Here is a 20039-nt window from a genome sequence, read left to right on the forward strand (position 1 = left end):
GTGCGAGAGGGATGGCAACAGCGACCGATGGCTGTCAAACTCAACACAGCCGTGCCGACGAACAGACCGCACAAAGCGTAATGCAAAAGAATTGAAAAAAATCATCAAGTATAGAGGCCAAAAAGCGAACGCAGCAAGTCGGCGTACTATTAACCAATTGTTAATTCATTTAGCAACTAAATGCGGCGATTACAGCGCATCGAAGGCGATCGGCAAACGAATTGCGGTAAGGTACTAAAAAGGCGATGAAAAAAAGGAGAAGTCAAACGAAATACGATTGAAGCGACACCACACGCACACAAGCAAACGCACACACCAGTGTGCCGTGTTTAAAGTGAAAAACTAAAGGCGTTTTTGGGGCGCTAATTGCATTAAGAAGAACAAAAAGGAATCGGTTTAAAGGATTTCTTTGAATGTTTGTACTTTTAGGAGGAAACGAAATAAGCCGATAAAACGGCGACCGCAATTTGGGAACACCACACACACATTCACACACGGATTCACAGGCCACACATACAGACACACACATGCCACTGAGAGCCTCCCATACAAGCAGACCACAACACACACACACACATACAAGCGCGCGTGCCTTGGCAGGTGAGAAGAAGAAGAAGGAGCAGCAGAAGGACAGGGAGGAGGAGGAAAACAAGGTGCAAAAAGGAGGCGCCAAAGGCCCCACAAAATTGGATAAAATCGGAATAGGGCTGCACTATCTCACCGAGAACAGGAAGCAGCGGGCGGCGCAAAGAACGAGGATAAACCCAACAGAAGCAGCAGCGTATTTGGCGAAAAACTTGCATTGATGGTAATGCATGCTAGAAAACCGCAGCGTATGAACGATGGGTATGCATTTATGGACAAGAAATATATAGAAATAATATACAGTAATATCGGCAATAACAGTGCTCTCCAACACACACACTCGCACCCACCCATAATTGTATATTTTTTTGTTTACGTTCTGCAGCCTTGCCGTCTCGCTCTAACTCGCAGTGCGGTCACTGCCCGCGATTTGTTTTTGCCCTATATTTTTATATATTTCGCTGATTAAATCAAAATCCTTCATTTATTAATTTCCTTAAAGTTTGTGACTTTGATTCTTGCTCTGCTTTTGGCATTTTCGTGCTATTCGTGTCTTTTGGCTTTTCCACCACACTACAGTTGCCTCTCGCTCGCACACGCTCAGCTGGCAGTGGGCAAAAAAAGTGAAAAAAAAATTCTTGTCACATTTACCGTTGCTTTTTGCACTGAAAATGACCGTATATTTTTTGTTTATCACTATAATTTGCCTAAGTTTGTTTATTTACCATCGGTTTTAACCGGCTTTTAATTGTTCATTGAACTCGAAACAACAAAACTAATTCACTGTCAACAAATCGATGCCGGCATTGATAAGCCCTTTTATTGATAAAAGAAAACTCAAAAGAAGAAGGAAATCGATTTGTGTTTGGAATTTTATTTAAACCGAAAGATTACTGTGTGATATGATAGAAGTTTTAAGTCTTTTTTTTTTCGTAAAGTCAGAGCACCTTCATTCTGCTTTTTAAACGATATATCTAACAATCTTATTTATCTTCTTTTCCATTTTAGGTACTTTGAGAAGCATACCAGTCACACTTCCTACCAGGTGAGCAGGCCGATCCGAGATTCCTTGTTTAACCGCAAATTATCTCATTTTGAATGCCAACTTTTAGTGGATACTTTTATTGGTTTCGTAGCTAAGCTCCTTTCGTAGTGCACCTTCTAAAGCCAAAAAAAGAAAGCCAATGTAAATCGTATATTCTTGAACCATCAAATTTCCTTTGTCATTTGCTGATATTTTAGTATGTAGTTGGACCACTAAAAAATCAACCAAATTGCAAATTGTATAGCCTGGATTTATGAAATTGTTCGGTTCATATTTATATTCCTTTTTCAATCGCTGTGTTTGTTGTGCATCCCATATCTTACTTTTCCTTAACCTCATCCATTTTTGTACTGACCAAATCGTTTTTCATTTTAACCCATTCAAAAACGCGGCATTGCAGCCTGAACTGATTTAAATTGAGAAACGAATCTTTACTCATCAACGCCAAACAAAAAAAAAAAAAAAAAAAAAAATTAAATAGTAGTTAAATAGGCTTATAACAACAAACCGAGAAAAAGTTATCAACAAAATATCCTATTTAGCAAAAAATTATAAATTACAATCTTTAACCGAACAGCACAAATATATGCTTTAAAACTAATTATATATTAAAAAAAAAATAACAAAAGCGGGATTATAAACATTTATTAAACTATTTTAAATAAGACTCATAACCAATTTCTGAAAGCTGCCTAAAAAATAAAATCTTAATCAAACTAAAATAGCCTTAAAAACGACGTAGTAAACAATTATACACCAATACAAAACTGTGCAACTAAGAAACATAAAAATATCTCAACAATATTTATCGAAAATATCAACGACTACACCAACAACACAAATGTGCCTCAAACAAAAAGCAACAACAATCAATTAACCAAACAAAAAATGAAATGAGAAATAAATACAAAAATAAAACAAAATTAAAGTTGTGCCCTCGAAAAGCGACCAAACAAATAACAACTCAACGAGAAAAATCAACAAACCAACCAAAGCTTATCAATAATTAAAAATAAATTATCTATGAGGAGCAACAATAACTCTTCCCGAAGCAGCAGCAATAAAACCAACAATAAATCCAGCAAGAACAAAACCAACAACATGGCTGTAGACCTCTCCCTTTCGACAACAACAATTGCCAATTGCAATAGCAACATTAGCCACAATAACAACAATGCTAGCGGTAAAAGTAGCGCAGCAGCATCGACGCTGGCAGCGACGTCGACGCCGTCAGCGGTGGGCTTATGTCGCCTAGAAGTAAGTAATTCATGAAAACAAAGATTCATTAATAAACAAAAAAAATACAAAAAAAAGTCCATCAAAACACGCTTGAAACAATAAAAAACAGTGACAGACGGCAATCAAAAACACCGAAATAAGCAAAAGATATCCTGTATGCAGTTTATATAAAAAAATAACCAAAACAACATTAAAAACCAATATGAAATATGGAGAACAACCCCTAGAAAATGGAGCAGCTACCAAATCTTAAATCAAAATGTATATAATTTAAACTCAAATTTGGATAAAACTACATACAAATCGTCGCTAAAAAATATTTGGCAACACAATGTGATTTGTTTTATTTGGGCTAAACACTAAAAGATGATGCATTTATCTTCTGATTAACCAAAGCAACAGCTATTATAATTTATTTTGGACACGTCAAACAAAACATAAAAAAAACCAAAGAAATAAATATTAAAAAAGCATTTATATTTTTAGTTGTAAAACTATTTATTGGAAAGTTCAAGGAAAACTTACACTTAAATTTCGGATATTATAAATTGTATTTACCAAACTTCTGGTTTGACATATTTCAAAATTCTTATAGATTTTACGTTTAATTTATAAATCATCGGAATTTCATTTCACGTAACTTTTAATTCGTTAATTTTGTTTTGCATTGGCAATTATCATAAGCGAGAACATTGGCAAAAGTAGCTGGCATTAATGCATTTATGTATGATTTACTTATTGAGTAGATTTAGTTCAATTAACCACCCCTGCCCCCAAAAAAAAAATTGAATAACTTGAAATATTTTAACTAAACCGAGACCTAAATAAACCGCTTTAAGAATTTAACATAAACAGTGATTCTGTATTTTTTAAGAGGTTCGATGGTGATTTAAGGTGTGGTTGATTTAAATCTTTACATTTAATCCTGTTTCTTTGTCTGTTTGCCTTTAAATTTGATAACTGATTTATCAAGGATTTAGCAATTTCTAGACCACAACTTTTATTCCCGCTGGGGCTTCTTGAAAAGTATTATACTTTTTTTTTTGTAGAACTGTGCAAAATATTTAGGGGAATGTTAACCGACTAAACACTGTGCGCTTCTATTTACCCGTGCAGAGCTCAAAGTACAGCAGTTCAAAGCGCGACTACGAACGCGATCGTTCCTCCAACTATCGCGATCGCGATCTGTCGCCGGGCGCTGGCGGTGGAGGTGGCGGCGGATCCGCTGGCGGAGGAGGCGGCGGTGGCGGCAGCGGCAATGGCGGCGGACCATTGAACAATGGCAACAGCTACCGCTCCCAATCGCCCGACATCGATTCGCCATCGTCCCGTTCGCATGATCTACGCGATCGCAGCGATCATCGAGGCGGCGGCGGTGGAAATGGACGTGGCGGCAGCGGGGAGCGGTATAGCTTCCTGCAGAAGATGCGTGATCGAGATCGGGATGTCTACAAGAAGGATAAATATTCAGGTGACTAAGGATTAATGCATTTAATGATGAAAACTAGTTCAAATTATTTGTTCTCCCCGTTTAGACAAACGTGATCGTCGTGGCAACGATCGTGACTCGGAGTCGTCGTACCGCACCAACCATGACAGGGATCGTCGGGGCGGAGGAGGAGGTGGCGGCGGAGGAGGCGGTGGAGGAGGCAACGCCAGCGGCAAGCTGTGCTCCTCGCGGGAGAACGACAAACGCTCGGGTTCCGACGATCGTGATCGGGAGCGGGACCGAGATATGCGCGACCTGCGCGACAAGCGGGATCGTGGCTCCGATCGAGACAGGGACATGTACAAGAAGGACAAGTACGCAGGTAAGTCCAGACCCCAATGATTCTTTCGGGTTCCTTGTTAATTGAATTTGTTTTTCTCGTTCATTTGCCAGACAAACGCGAACGCAGCGATCGCGGCGAGCGAACGGCGCGTTATGGCGACTGGAGCGAGCATGTCAGCTCATCGGGTTAGTCCATCTATACACCACCATCGTCCCCGCCAGCTTTTGATCTTAAATGTTACCTTGTTTTCAGGCAAAATGTATTACTACAACTGCAAGACGGAAATCTCTCAGTGGGAGAAACCAAAGGAATGGGTGGACAGAGAAAGGTAAATAAAAAATATCCAATGGAATCCCTTCTCCTACACTATAATTAACATATAAATAAATGCTTACAGAAATTTGCCGCGCGATCAGCATCGTGAGAAGGACTATCGTGACAAGGATCGCGATCGCGACCGTGATGATCGTTTCTCCAGATCGAGTTAGTTTAAAACTTTGCCTTAAAAACCTAAAACTAATATCTAAATCCCTTGCAGCATACAAACATTCCAATTCTTCGCGCGACAATTCACGACTGAGATGGAATTACGACAACGATGGCGGTCCACCCAGCCATCGAAGACGTTTGGATGGTAAGAAAATTGATCGATTGATTGATAGTCAGTCAATTGCAACATCGGAATGATACCATTTGATACCATTTGATCTAATATTGATATTAATCGCAGGTCGACACAACGACAATGCTGATATGGACATAAGCGGCGACTCGACGCCCACCTCGGAGGCCAGTTATTCGCTGAGCGGCACACCCACCACCCACGGCGGCGGAGTTCCCAGTGGCGGCGGCGGTGGCAGCAGCGATCAGCCATTGGGTAACGCCCTGCCACGTTTGGCCTCCCATCCGAATGCTAATTCCTCCGTCTCAGTGGCAGCGGGCGCTGGATCGGCGGCGGGACTCCATTACGGCAGTGGAGCGGGCGTCGGACCGGTGACGGGCGCCACAATGCTGCCCACCAGCGGACTGTCGTCGTCGGGAATGGTGAACAGCAACAGCAGCAACAGTGCCGGCGGCAGCAGCAACAACACAAGCAGCAGCAGCCTAAGAAACTCCGTTGTCGGCCACATTGGCTCCACATCCGGCGTAAGCTTATCGCATTATCAGATCATCAGAAATCTTGATTAACCACGTGAATATTACTTTGCAGACAACTGTGCCGACGCTGGGGAGTCAGGATCCGCACCAGCACCATCTGAACTCGAATGCTCCACTGCCACCGGGTGCGAAGGGTAAGGATCAGGCGCTACTCATGCGCCAGAAGATGCACCTAGGCCTCGGCGTCCTCGATGGGCAATTGCATCACGGCGTCAACTCGGTGGGTTCGTCGGCAGACGGGGTGGTCAACCATGCCTACAACTCGGTCAATAACTCGGTCTCCGGCAGCAGCCTAAGCAGCTTACGGTTTGTCAACAGTGAAATCTTATCGTTCTCCAATGAATATTAATCGATTAATATTTTTTAAACCAGGGACAACAGTGTAAACTCACCGCTGTACATGCCGCATCCGCACCACAGCCTCTCACCGCCGTTGAGCTACACGAAGAGTCCCATACCGACGATTGTTGGCCACACGAACAACGTGAGCAACGCGTACACCTGCAATCCACCCTTTGGCCTCAAGACAAGCCTCGACGGCGGAGTGCTGGTGGCGAACGCCTCGCCGGCGACGCCGGGCGGTAACGTCTCCTCCGGCTCCAGCGGAGCGAATAGTAGCAGCCAAAGCATCGTGCCCGGGATGGGCGCCGTCAGCGGAATCAGTGTGATCACCTCGATGGGCAGCAACAGTGGCGGGGCGGCGGCGGCGGGTGGCGAGGGCCCGCCAACACCCACACAGGAACTGGACTTGAGCGGCGCGGCGCTGGAGCAGCAACAATTAGCCGCCGCAGCGGCAGCCGCGGCAGCGGCCAGTCTCCAGCTGCAGGTGGCGCAGCAGGCCCAGCAGCAGCGAAAATGTGAGTCCTTCGTTAGTAGCAGCAGCGAGACTAAAAATACAAATTATAAATAAACATATATCCTTTATCGCAGTGGATGGCACCTCGTCGGCCACGCTGAGTTCGCTGCAAAGCTGCGTCGGATCATCGGGTCAGGCGGCAAACCTGCGCGGTCCCGAGATTTCGCCCAAGCTGGCCAAATACTTTCGCGCCGACCTGATTGCGCATGTCACCAACTGGCAGGCGGAGGTGCTGGAGCGTCAGGTAAGCTGTGAGGTAGGATTTGCACGCGCATAAACAACTAACTGCTTCCCTAACAAAATACATACGTGTGTATACATTTTTGAGCTTAAACTGATGGTAAATGTTCTTTCTCGTTGTTTCTCGAAGGCGCAGAAGTGCTGTGAGGATACACATCTGTTTGGCGACATCAACTGCACGAGGATATGCGCGGAATTGAAGTGCGCCCGCAGCCTGGTGCGAAGCACTGAGATCAACGCCACCCTGCAGGAACAAAAGTGAGTGAAAGTCATTGTTAACTAGATTTGATGTTCTTCTTACCTGTACATCGTGTATACTCCTTGCCGCAGAATCATGTATTTGCGCCAGCAGATCCGCCGTATTGAGGAGTCGAAGACTCAGAACGCGTTCATGTCGGACGATACTTAGGATCAGGAGCAGGTTAGGCTGCGCGTACATCGCAAGCTGTCTGTCAGGCTCAAAAAGAGCTTCTTCTGGCGCAGCTGATGATGATTGCGATGATGATTGGTCCATTGTGGCCGCCGCCAGCAGCTAGCCTTTGTCCTCGTCTCGCATGCCCGGATCCATGCGTATATATTATTTTGTTACCGGCATCTGGGAATGGTTTAGATGATGACGACGACTGGCGGAGCGCTACGATAATGACTGATATACCGCGTGCATCCTGCTCCATCCTCCTACTTATCTCCACTGGGCGACGCATCTCTCCCCACCACCACCACCACCAGCCCGCGATTCACTTGTGTTCGGATCGAGTTCCATTTCTAGTCCCGCAGCCGACGACATACAGTGGCAGTGTATTATAGCTGGTTAAGCGAAACTGGGTGGACTTGGCACAGGACAAATCAGGATAATTCAACCAACCAACAGCTGCAACAAGAACTCCAACAAGAAACACAAAAAAACTAAAACATAATTTATAATTAGCAAAGCGTAAATTAAAAACAAAAGTAAACTTAAATAAGCATGAAGCATGGCAAAGGAAAAAAGCCAGAGAAAATAGCCACAAACACAAACACTCAAGATAACTACAAAAGGAGAATAGAGCCGACAAAAACCTATCAAGATCAAGAAGCAATATGGATAAAGCCTCGTAACGAATCGAAATTAAACAAAAAGAAAACAAAAACAAAAGATAAACAAACGAAATAGGATCAACAACACCAGCAACAACACCAACAACAAAAAAAAAAAAAAAAAAAACAAGTCAACATAGTATACTCAACTGCAATAAAAAGCTAATTAAACTATATACAAATTATATATAAATAAATATATATAGAGTATATGAAAGATTGTATATTTACAACAACCCAACATAAATATGTATGAGAATCATGATGATAAATGATTACGATGACAACCAAAATGCGAGTCAAGTCGAGCCGAATGCACGCTTCACGGGATGAGGACATCGACAATTTTATGTATATATATACCTATTATATATATATAAGTTGGGAATCCTGCAACTCAACGCCGTTTTTTTAAAACCGCATTGCATTCTTTTTCATTGTGCAAGCATGGATGTTGGTTTATTCATTTGAATATTGGCTTGGTGAACTTTTTGTACGATTCTTTTTTTGTAGTTATTTACCGGTGAAATGCAACGCCCGCCCACGCCCAAAATTACAACCAATATCTATTTATGAAAACCCAGTTTTTTAAACCTCTGATTGAATTGCAGCAAGTTTTGTTTTAGTTTAATTTTTTGTATGCCCTACATTTACGACTTACCAAGTACATGATCATATATTTTTTATTTGATATGCATACATAATTTATTTGGCACAAGCGATAATTTTTTTGTTATTTAAGCAAAGCGAACGGAGAAGCGAAATGGAAGCGTGGGGAAAGAAGAACTAACAACACGTATATAAGTGTAATTTTGAGTTTTTTTTTTAAATCTTAACTTGTCTAAAAACAAACCAACAAACAAAAGAAATGGATCTGCGAATTACGCAGATGCGAAACAAAAAAGAAAGCAAACAACAGTTTAATAATAATGCTAATAACTACTGTAGATATACATATAAATAATATATAATAAATATATTAGCTAAGCGTCGAAAACAAAAAAACCAACCGAAAATAGAAACTTTTATTATGAATTAATTAAAAAATACAACAACAACAAAATTACACGCTATTTTCTATGGCCAAAAGGGGGCAGTTGTGATGTTACCATAAATATTTCAAAAATGGTAAAAACCGATCGACAGACAGACGGACAGATATCGACTTGTGTGATGATCCCGATGGAGAATATATATTCTTTATGGGCTCGCAAGTGCTTCTTATATTTGAATGATAAAATTTTGGTTTTTTGATCAAGTTATCTTTGCCTAAGCCAATGCTTTTAGAGCTCGTAGATATTAGTGTCATACGACTAAAAGTCCCAAAATCATAGAATTCATTTTACGCTTGAGAGAATATTATCCACAAAAAAATAGCAATTTCTATTTAAAAAATGGAAAGAAAGCAAAAGAACCAAAAACTTCGACAGGGCTGTTGCTACTGTAATTGCTCTTGTTTAGAAGTAAGTTTATATAACATAAGAGGTACGTCTTTTTATTGTTTCGTTTAAAACGCGTAGAGCAAGGAAATATCGCCGCGAAGCTCAAAGGAAGTTATTCGAGTGCGTCGGGATACAAGTAGTCCTCAAGAAAGTGATCGCTATCATCAGGAGTATGAGCAATATTGCCCTTGTCAAGCTAGTTATTGTCCTCATAATATAATAAGGGCTGAATACGATTTGCAGACAGCTCGAAAGAAGGCAACTTTACAGCAGGACCGCATAAATAGCAAAACAGTAAAAAAAGTTTTATTTAAATTATGTATATTTTATTTTATTTCCTACTTCCTATTATTCCCCACAGCATCCTCGCAAGCAATCGAGTTCTAAAAGGATGATAGAAAGCTGTGTCAGAAACTCGCAACAAACTTCTCAATGCAATTGGACTACCGAAAATCCGGAGTCGAATACCGAATCTAGACATGATTGTCCATACTGCGCCAGCTTGACTCGTAGAGCATCTTCCTCCAGTCGCTTTAATTCTCCTCCGATTCAATCTGTCGAAGATTATTTTATACAGAAGCCCAATAAGCTCCGTTTAACTTCCAGCTCTTCGATCTCCAAATCGGGAGGCTTGAATCCGGTTGTAGTTCGATTGCGAAACGGCCAGGAGCTCAGGGAATCTGTTCGCGCCCAGATTGAAGTGCAGAATGCCATCGATGAATTCCAGAGTGTTTTGGAATTGAAACGGAAAATGCTAAAGAAATCGTCACCCTGTGAGCGAGCCGTGATTAAATGTAGAGATTGCGAGCGAGAGAAAATGAAAGTTGTAGATGAAAGGCAAAGCGAGGAAGAATCAAAGAAATCGCCTACAAAACCTGAGAAACAGCGTTCAAGAAGTCTGTCTCCAGATACCATCCCAAATGTGGACATGCATATTAGTGCTGATGAAATGGTCCAAGGCAAGGTTTTTAATCCGATAATTCGCAGTTTCCAAGAGATGTATCTGAAAACTAAGACGGAGGAAATTGCGATTATGGAGAGTCTGATTAGGATGCCAGCATTGATCAGTAAAATCTACAGACAAGCGGCGCTTGCAAGAAAGTAGTGGAGTTCTTTTTTATATTTTTACACTTTAACATTTGGGTTTTTTATATTTTGTAAAATAAAAAATTGGGGTAACAGGGTGGGAAACATAAAAACTTGCTTACTTTTTTTTTTTAATTCCCCAGGGTGTCAAACAAACACCGTTACATTACATGTAGAAGCAGTGTATGTAACAAATATGCATCCGCAGCAATAGAGAACGTATGTATACATACGTGTAGAAAAAATAAGTGTAATGGAGGGAGAAAGAGCAAAAGAGCGAAGCTCACTTTTCGGGGATCTTGCGTGCGGATCGGTTGTGTATTTAAGTTAGTTTATTGGAGATCGCGTCGGTGAGCATATTAAGGTAAGTCAACTGCTAAGTGATAAGTTGTCAATTGTTAAGCGGTAAGCGGTGCTGAAAGGTAATACAAATGATAAAGAAGTATAAGTTATGCAAATATGTGGAGCTCTTTTTGCATTTTCTTTTGATTTTCATTCTGCGACTTGCGACGATGCGTTGCGAATGAAGTTAAAAGGAGAAACGAAAATTCTAAAGGACGGCTAAATGTGTGAGTGCAGTAAAAGAGAACATATATGTATACGTGTAGAAAAACTAAGCGAAATGAGAGGAGAAAGAGCAAAAGAGCGAAGCTTACTTTTCGGGGATCTTGCTTGCGATCGGTCGTGTATTTAAGTTAGTTAATTGGAGATCGCGTCGGTGAGCATATTAAGGCAAGCCAATTGCTAAGTGATAAGTTGCCAATTGTTAAGCGGTGTTTAAAGGTAATACAAATATTAAAGTGTAAGTTATGCAAATATGTGGAGGTCTTTTTGCATTTTCTTTTGATTTTCATTCTGCGACTTGCGACGATGCGTTGTGAATTAAGTTAAAAGGAGAAAGCCAAATTCTGAAGGACGGCTGAATGACAAAGTTCAAGGTGTGTGAGATCAAAGTCAAAATTGGTGGGTTATTAACGATAACGGTTAATTTTTCGTTCCCTTTAATAATAGTTTGTGAAGACAGTGCGAATAGAACATAAGCTCGTAATTTTTGAAGTGCTTAAGAACATTTGAAAAATCAAAAATTTGCGCCAGTGAAGCTCTCTCTCAAGCCGTTAAAGCCGGCTTTCCCTTTGCAGCGAGCGACAAGCTTTGCCGGAAAATGGTTTGGAAAAGCTCGAAGCTTGAGACTACCCAACAGACGAATTTGCAGCGCAGCGAATTCGCTAGAATGAATAGGAAAATGAACTTTTCCGGGGTTCAGAGGGGTTTGTGGAAAAGTGCCCGTGCCTGTGTGAGTGCGAATCTGTGTTGTTTTCCTTTTTTCTTTACGTTTTTTTGCTTTGCCCTAGCATCTCTGCCTCGTTTTCGGAGGACGACGAAACGCCAACAAGTAGCAGTTCAGCATTCGACGCGTTCGCTTGCCAGCGGACACAGGCCACAAATAGCGGGTCAACAGTGAAACGATTGAGTTTTGAAATCGCCCGAGTAACGGTTCTGGAAACTTTCGAGTTTTTTGTTCTTGTTTAAAAGTGAAAAGGAGTGATAAGAAACTTTAAACAGAAAGGAAATACATGCGAACTTTACTTCTTGTTTAAACTAGCAAATCAAAACTGCCAAAAAGTGAGTAACAAAAATGAAAACTCCTAAAATGCATAATATTTGAAACACTGATTTCAAATTACTGAATTATTATTACGTAGACCTAGAGAAATAATGTTTTTATTGGTAACTTAAAATTACGTATACGACGTGGGAAAGGGGTTGAAAAATAAACTCCTATTTAAATTTACTTCTTTCGAAAAATTTAAAAACTTTACTGAAAATAGTTTTATATTTACCATTAACCTATCTTTGTTACATATTATATACAAGAAATTTGGTCCAAAAAATTGAGTTTGGGTATTGCAATTTTTTCCAAAACATCAATATCAGCATTGCCTTGTCATTTGTAAAATTTTAAACTAGGGAAAAGCACAAACCAATACCAACAACAAATAATGCCTGCGTACTTTATTTTGAATGCACTTTGAGGTTGTCACATAAACCGAACAAACAGGGGTATATACAAATATATATAAATTTATGTGCGGAGGCGTGGATCGTTCCCTTCTTAACTCTTTCCTTGCACTTTGAAAAATAATTTATTGAATTTGTGAAACCAATGTTTAATTCTTGAAGGTACACTTTAATAAGGAATTTACCAAGTTTAAAATTTGTATGGTATGGATTTATTTTCCATATACTATATTATATAAAATCATGCCCCATTTTTGTTTAATTATTCAAAAATAGTTTATCACTATTAAAAAAAAATTGTTATATCAACTTTTCATCCAACTTTTATCCACCTTTTCTTTTTGTATAAATAACTTAATCGAGATGTTGTTTTGGGAAATACATAGTTGTAAACTATGTTATTTTAAACCTAGGACATATTTTATTAAAGTGTGGCACCCTTGAGTGCTTGTCGCGACCACTCATCATCTGTCATTGATTTGTTTTCTGTTCCATTTGCCTTCTTGCTTTCTTTGCCCCCCGCTTGTAAACTAATTAGAGAAGGGTCCAAGGATACTAGAGCATCCTTCAAAATGATTTGCAGCTCTTTCGCTTATTGTGTTTGATTTTATGTTCTTCTGGCTGCCCTCAAAATTTATATCGGTCGCCCGCGAAAAATTGGGAGGCGTTCTTTAAGCGGAAAATGGGGATAGTGTTTGGGGCGGATGGACTTTATTGACAATGGTGCATTCTGCATTCTGCGCGCACTAGAATGCCAAGAGTCGAGCGTCAAGAGCCATAAATTTGACGCCGCCAAGTCCTTTTGGCATCCATGGCAAACAAAATGCGTCGCTGGTCGCTCAGAAGGGCGGGGAAAATTGTCCAGGAGGTGGGGGGGAAAATTGGAGGGGCGAGGGTGCCGAGCTGGTGCGGTCATTTGAGTGCCAACAAGAGAAATATACAGCAAACAGAAGTAATAATATTATTTTCACTATTAATCTTGTGCTATTATTTGTCTTCACTTCAAAGGGTTTTAAAGCTTTTCGTTGGGGTATTTTTTTAAAACCGACAAGTTTTTCGCGCCACTAACAATTTCCTGATTTAAAATGAATAAATTATTTAAAAATCCTTTTCCAAAAACTACTCAAAATCATTTTAAACATAATTTTGTTTCTCCCATTTACTAAATTTGTTTGGCTCCAAATCAATTGAATTCCCAAAGCCGACGGAGCCCGCAAGTCGACCGCAGTTTCTAATTGGTTAAACCAAATTTCCTTTGACCTTCGTTCAGAATCGGGAAACCAAGAGGAGGGTTATATTTAAATTATGTGCATGTATTTCACTTTCGTTTTCACTTACGACTGTTCGGTCGTTTTCTTCTTTGATTTAGATTCTTGTTCAGCCGGATTGCTCTTTATGGCCCGAGCATTTGGCAGCATTGCGGTCAAAACTCTGGCTTTCGATGGGGCTGTTGTTTCGTGCTTGACAAACATTTTCATTTTCGTTTGCGATTTCTTATTGCTCTTGTTTTGGCAACTGCACTCAATTTTATAGCCCCTCGCTTTTATTTAGCTGGCTATTTTTCTGTTTCGGGATAGGGAAACTTTCAACGGGCCTCCCTGGGAATTTCCCCCGCTCAAAAAACTCACAGCTCCATGTTATAATTTCATTTGCTGGCCTCTGGTTACATTTACATTTTTATTTCCTCCCGGATGCCTACAACACAGGCCCGAAAAAATTGTTTTCTTTTTGTTTTATGACTTTTGGCATAATGTTTTGGTCTGATTTAAATGAAGTAATAGAAGTGGCTCGAACTCGGGGTCACATTTCAATTCCCTGCGAGCGTCGTGACACTTATACAAATTGCATTTATCATCTCGAGTTTCTCTGCTCCGTTTTTGTCCAACCAACTTTGGTAACTCCAAAAGAAAACTAAGCAAAAATCTACAAGGCAAGTGAAAAGCCGTAAACACATAGTCAGCAAACTGAAGTCAAGAGGATTTGGCCTCAGTCCTCTCTCTTCTGCCGTGTGTTTTATGAGGGTTTATCCAGACTTTTCTTAAGTCTAGCACCAACCGAAAAATTCAAGAAAAACCAATCCAGTGCACAGCTATGTTTAAAGTGATAGTAATATTGAAAACAAAAATAAAATAATAACAACCGAAATGTTTAAATTGCCTACAGTAAATATTTTTCATATTTTTTTTAACTGTTAATTTTTTTTTTTAACATAGCATTAATTATTGATTCTATTTATAGAATCGATCCACTATAGTTGTGAACACCACTGTGGTTTTCCCGCAATGAAATCTAGAAACATGGTCATGAAATCGTAAACATTTGGCTCTGATTTTCCCACTTTTTGGGCCTCAATTTTTATGTGTTACTTTTCTTTATAGGCTGTTGCTACAGATGTTGCTAAGGGGCTAGAAAAAATGTATGGAGCTTTGGGAATAGTCCGAATCAAGTGTGGGATTGGTGGGAATGAACTGTTTACGAGTGTAGCATATTCTAGTTTTCGCACTGTGCTAAGGAAAAAAGATTTAAAATTAAAATTTTTTTTTAAATTGTATACCAATTTCTCGTATCGATTACTAATCATTGTATAATGTTTTTTTCTTAAACTTTTCAACTACCAAGTCTGTCTTCAGTATTTTTTTTTTATCAAAGATTGGTAAATTGTTTTTTTTTTGCTGATTATATCTGATTGTTGCTGCTCTTCTGCTTCTTGAACATTTCCCCAAAGCCCCCACGTCAGAATAAGGAGGCGTGGCAAAAGGGGGCTGTGGGTTGTGGGCTGCTGATGTTTCGCATGTCATTGTCGTAAGTTGGCATATGTCACCAAGGTGTTATGCTCACATATATACATATGTATATACATATATACATACGTATATTTTGTGCCGCTTTGTATTTTCTAAAACAACGAAAAATTGCGAAAAGAAAAAGAATACCGGGTACACATACATTGAAAGTGTGCGAGGCATTAAGGTTTATGTGTGCGAAAAGCCAACTCGGAACATTTGTGTATTTACACATTGTACTTCCAAGAGGTATATTCAATTTTTGGAAGTCTTTATTTCATTTAATTGATATTTAAAACTTTTTCGAAATATTTAAGTTTTTATAAAGTAGATTTTATAAAATATTGTAAATTAAATTATTGAGCGACGTTAAGGGCACTTAAAATTCGCAGTGAACGCGATTAAGTTAAATACATTTGAGGAAGATTTGCAAGGGATTTGAGGACGATAGGCAGGGGGAGAGTTGGCGTTGGAAAAACACTTTTTACGCTAGGCCATTACCCGCTTTTGCCTCTCATTCTCCCGCCCTCGTTACTTTAAGAGTAAATTTATGTTAATAACAAAATCAGAAAATCCTTAAATTGTCATTAGCTAAGCCTTTTTGGCAAGTCCGCCGAGATTTTGTCGTAGCTTATACATATATATATATTTTTTTTGTTTGTCAGTGGTTGCCTGGTTGTTTTTTGGCGGCAAATTCGGTTGTCTAAATCTTTGCCCCTGGCTTTTAATGGCTTTTGTTGGGGTTGAGGGATTTTCGACCTGGCCGAAAGTGCCAAATGAACACAGCGAATGCTTTTAGCATGGTCAGGACTAATTCCCTTTTTTTTTGTGCTGGGAATATTGCAATTTTTCTGTAAATTTGCATTCACAATTTCCGGGAGGCTTTAAGGGATTTTGGTTTTTACTGACAAAAAAAAATTTGTTTGTCTTCTTAAGTGGCCCGGAAACAGATTTTCTCTGCTTTTATTTCCACTTTCTTTGCTGCATTTGTTTGCGCCCCTTATCGGCCATTGTGTTGTGCTGTGCATTTCCGTTTCCGTTTGAGATACGCCCTTCCTCTGGCCAGGAACAAGGACTCCGTGCCCAGGACTCCCCAGATGCCTTTCCATCTATGGTCGAACAAATTATGTGCCAATAAAGTTCAGCCTGCGAGTGTTGCCCGCTCAATTCTTGCCAATAAAATCCATCTTAACTTTTATGGCCCAATGGGGCCACCCCCTCTTATCATCAAAGCAAGCTACACACAGCGGGAAAATATTAGGCATTCTTGCTTATTAATTTTACTGTTATGAAATTTTTCCATTAATTAGTTTTCAATAATTTTCGGCAATTAGAAATAATGTTCAATTATTTGGATAGTTTATCTAAACATTGCTTTGGGGCAATTTAGGTTTTTCTGTTTAGTTTTATTTTTTTGTGCTGCAGCTTATGGGCAGCAGGCAGGCTTGAGCCTGGCCTTTAAAGCTTTACGCCCCTAAGCCCTTGTCAAATGTCATGTGTCCTGTATCCTGTGTCCTGTGTCCTGTGTCCCGTGTCCTGTGTGTGAGCTTATCGCCTGTTAGTGTCTCCAAATAGCAGCTGAACTTGTTCGCACTGAGAACGCAAAGATACCGACCGAAGCTAAAATAACAATTGAACTTCCACTGGACATTCGGTTGGAAACGCTTAGAGAAATGTTTACCCAGATCAATTATCTTATCAGATGCAGCTCAACTTAAAGGCATTGCCGGAAATGAAAATTAAATATGTGCCAGGGCCTTGCTGAAACTTTAATAACAATTGAACATTGCTTGAGGTAACTTACGAAAGCAATCAACCTGTAATGGTTTAATTAATGTAAACTGTAATTTAAATATTTATTTTCATTTAAAGAAATTCATATGTTATCTTCTTCATCTAATGAAACATTTAAGGCACTTGATTATGTAGTGTTTGAGTTTTAATTTAAACAAAAATTCGAAAAACTTGTCAAACAATGCTTGTTAAAATTTTGACGGAAAATATGATATATGACAAATAAGTTTCGTGTTGACCGGTCTAGAGTGCGTTCCAATTGTTCCGTCTCGTTGGGATTCCGGGCACGTATGTCCATCATTTCCAGGGGCGTCCCCACAAAAGGGAAGGGGGGCGCCACGGATTTGTCAACAGGGGTATTTGGCAGGGGGTGAAAAGTTAAACTCGGGCATTAAATTCAATGGACAGGCCACGGGCAGCGGGCAACGACAACAAACTTGTTTCCATCCTGCGCCTCCTTATTTGAAGCACGCCCCCTGGCAGCATGTGTGTGTGCGTAAAGTGATGCCCATGGAAAATCAACAACAAGAGCAGGAAAAACGGGAAAAATAACAATAAAAATAAATAAAATAAAAACCACAGGAAAGTGTCGCATATTGGATTCTTTCTTTTTAATACAAATTTTATAAAATCGAACTTAAATTTAAAGAAAAAATGATGGGCTCTGAAATTATACAAATTTTTCTAGATAAACCCTTAAAATTAATTTCTTTTAAAAATGTAAAAACAATGTTTACGTTCTATTGCTTTTGATCTCAAATCTAAGAAAAAGAACAATTTCTTGTTTATGATGCGAACGGAGCGCAACAGGAAACGAATGCCATTGCAAAAAAAAAAGGGGACGACAGGAAAACAAAAGTATCCTTCAAGTGGTCATCATCAGAATGGCTTTCCTTTTTTCCTCATTTTGCTGGTTTTTGTTATTTCTGCCCTAGCTGGTTGTTGTTCTATTTGCACTGAATTAATTGACCAAGTTTTGCTTTGAAACTTCGCCTCGCTTTGGCCACAAATTGCAGTCATCAAAACTGGAAAATAAGGGGGATAGCAGGGGGGATTCGGAAAAGTGGGGATAATGGCTGGAGAGGAGACAATTCAATTTATCAGCTTAGGGGCGATTCTCTAATGACATTTCCTAAGTAAGATTGGTGGTGGTGTGTCGGAGATGGCTTCGCTGCACTCAAAGCCTTGTGTAATCCACTGCTGATTTTGATTTTAAACAGTTTCTGGCTTCTTAGTTTTTCACACAGATATTTCGTCGAATTGAGTTATTTTCTTATCGACTGCGATTAAGTTATTCCGACATCCTTAGGACGATAGGCGATTGCATCTCTTGGCTTTAAACGTGCCAGCACTAAACAACAATATCATGAATATTTATCCTTGGGCATAATTATCTACTACGCACCTCTCTCACACACACACACATAGATATATGGTATATACATACATATAGGGCAGCCTAAAGAATAACAATTCCCAGGACATGGGTGGCCAAAAAGGGGGCGGCGGGCCGAGCACTTAGTTAGGGCTAAAAGTGCCCCATTGTCTTGCCCACAACATGTGGGTGGATGGGTGGCTGGGTGGATGGGTGGCTGGGTGCTGGTGTGTCTCAGCTTAAATTGCTTGGAATTTATGCATCCTGCCAGGGGGGCGAAAAAAAAAACACCACAAGAGAAGAAGCGAGCGGGCGACAGATTCTCCTGGGTTCATCCTCGGGCGTCATAAGTCGAGCTCATTAGAAAACCGTTAGGAAACAATAAACCAAGAGCCTCCCTTTAAAGCACCCGCTTTGAAAGTGCGAAAACTCTAAAAAGAAGAAAATCTGCCTGCTAAAAGAACAAGAACCTTTAGAATTTACCATCTTTCGTTTTCGCTTTCGTTTTGTTTATTTATGTCTTTACTAATTGCAAAGAGCAGTGAGTAAAGAAAAACCAACAGCCCAAGAAGGAAAACCCCAAACCCTAAAAAAGGCGAACATATATAATATATAAAAAGAAAAGCTGGTCGGGCTCTTCTTGTCAATTGAAAGACATATTTATTATAATATATCTTTCTTATTTTATAAGTTTGTGTTGTTTGTTCTTAAACTTGGAATTGATTTATTATTCCACATTAAAACTAAAGAGTTTTCTACAATTTGAGTCAAAATTGACTAAACACTTGCCCAACTTGTTCAAGGTTTGAGATCTAAATAAGTTGTAAAAACTGAAGTTTAGTGGAGTGGGAAAAGACTCCATTAAATGACTGCATTCCAGCTTCCCCAATTTTAGTTTCGGGATCAGCATGTTTTTCTCTCTTCAGTTTTTATGTGTTCATTTGTATTTTTTTTTTTTTTAAGAACTGAAACTCTTACATTATGGGGCCGAGAGAGCACTCAACTTTCATTGCCTCGGAAATTGCAAGGCGTCCAAATGAGCGTTATTTTTATGGCCTAATGAACTTAAGCAGCTTAACCCCTAAAATGTGCGAAAGGGTCCTGCGTAAATGCATGGCACATGGCTTTGCTAATTGAGTGGCAGGACTTGTTTCCCCTTTTAATTCAGGATGTCCGCTTTAGCCATAAATAAACATTATATAATTAATTACGACCGGTAATCAGAAGATGGCATTTCAATTTGCATGCTTTCAGTTGTACGTTTTAAACGTGCATTTAAGTCGGCATTAAATAAATAACAATTAATGTATAGATATTAAAGAGAATGGAGTGTTCTGGATACCCTGGTTTCACATTTACTAATATTAAACAGCAGAAAACAAGGATATTTTACATTGAGTGTATCGTGTTTTGCAATTGAGTTTGAGTTTTAAGACCTCTCCCAAGTTAGTGAACATATTTTTGTGGCATACCCCGCTGATACCTTGGGCTTTTTCGTCCTTCTGCCGTGACAACTGTCGAGCGTTTGATTTGTTATGCACCGAGCGGCGATTGCAAATGTTTTGACA

At 39.7% G+C, this 20039-nt stretch overlaps 3 protein-coding genes across 11 annotated transcripts in view; all 3 read left to right on the plus strand.

Annotated features, from left to right (window-relative positions):
- The first annotated feature begins 15 nt into the window (after positions 1 to 15).
- LOC108098049 (WW domain-containing adapter protein with coiled-coil homolog) lies at positions 16 to 8692 on the plus strand. 9 transcript variants are annotated; one of them, XM_017200724.2, is made up of 16 exons: positions 16 to 108; positions 174 to 231; positions 430 to 846; positions 1594 to 1630; positions 3986 to 4340; positions 4405 to 4680; positions 4752 to 4826; positions 4894 to 4969; positions 5039 to 5124; positions 5180 to 5275; positions 5372 to 5787; positions 5852 to 6105; positions 6172 to 6656; positions 6730 to 6911; positions 7026 to 7153; positions 7226 to 8692. In XM_017200724.2, exons 3-16 carry the CDS (start codon positions 806 to 808, stop codon positions 7302 to 7304), a joined length of 2586 nt encoding a protein of 861 aa, XP_017056213.1. In that variant the 5' UTR covers positions 16 to 108; positions 174 to 231; positions 430 to 805; the 3' UTR covers positions 7305 to 8692. The 9 variants fall into 9 exon arrangements, with proteins under 9 accessions (XP_017056213.1, XP_017056212.1, XP_017056218.1 ...); XM_017200723.2 differs by having other exon boundaries at positions 174 to 226; XM_017200729.2 differs by having other exon boundaries at positions 22 to 226; positions 5372 to 5518; positions 5573 to 5787.
- Positions 8693 to 9294: 602 nt separating this feature from the next.
- On the plus strand, positions 9295 to 10613 carry LOC108097902. Its single transcript, XM_017200439.1, has 3 exons — positions 9295 to 9435; positions 9493 to 9708; positions 9776 to 10613. The coding sequence occupies exons 1-3, from the start codon at positions 9367 to 9369 to the stop codon at positions 10517 to 10519; spliced, it is 1029 nt and encodes a 342-aa protein (XP_017055928.1). The 5' UTR covers positions 9295 to 9366; the 3' UTR covers positions 10520 to 10613.
- Positions 10614 to 11916: 1303 nt separating this feature from the next.
- The window catches only part of LOC108098064 (inactive dipeptidyl peptidase 10), a 95988-nt gene continuing 87865 nt past the window's right edge, over positions 11917 to 20039 (plus strand). The window contains exon 1 of the mRNA XM_017200754.2: positions 11917 to 12123. The gene's annotated coding sequence lies outside the window, so the exon portion shown is untranslated. The remainder of the gene's footprint in view (positions 12124 to 20039) is intronic.

This window comes from Drosophila ficusphila, unplaced genomic scaffold (genome assembly GCF_018152265.1).
Source record: "Drosophila ficusphila isolate 14025-0441.05 unplaced genomic scaffold, ASM1815226v1 contig_197, whole genome shotgun sequence".
Taxonomy (NCBI): domain Eukaryota; kingdom Metazoa; phylum Arthropoda; class Insecta; order Diptera; family Drosophilidae; genus Drosophila; species Drosophila ficusphila.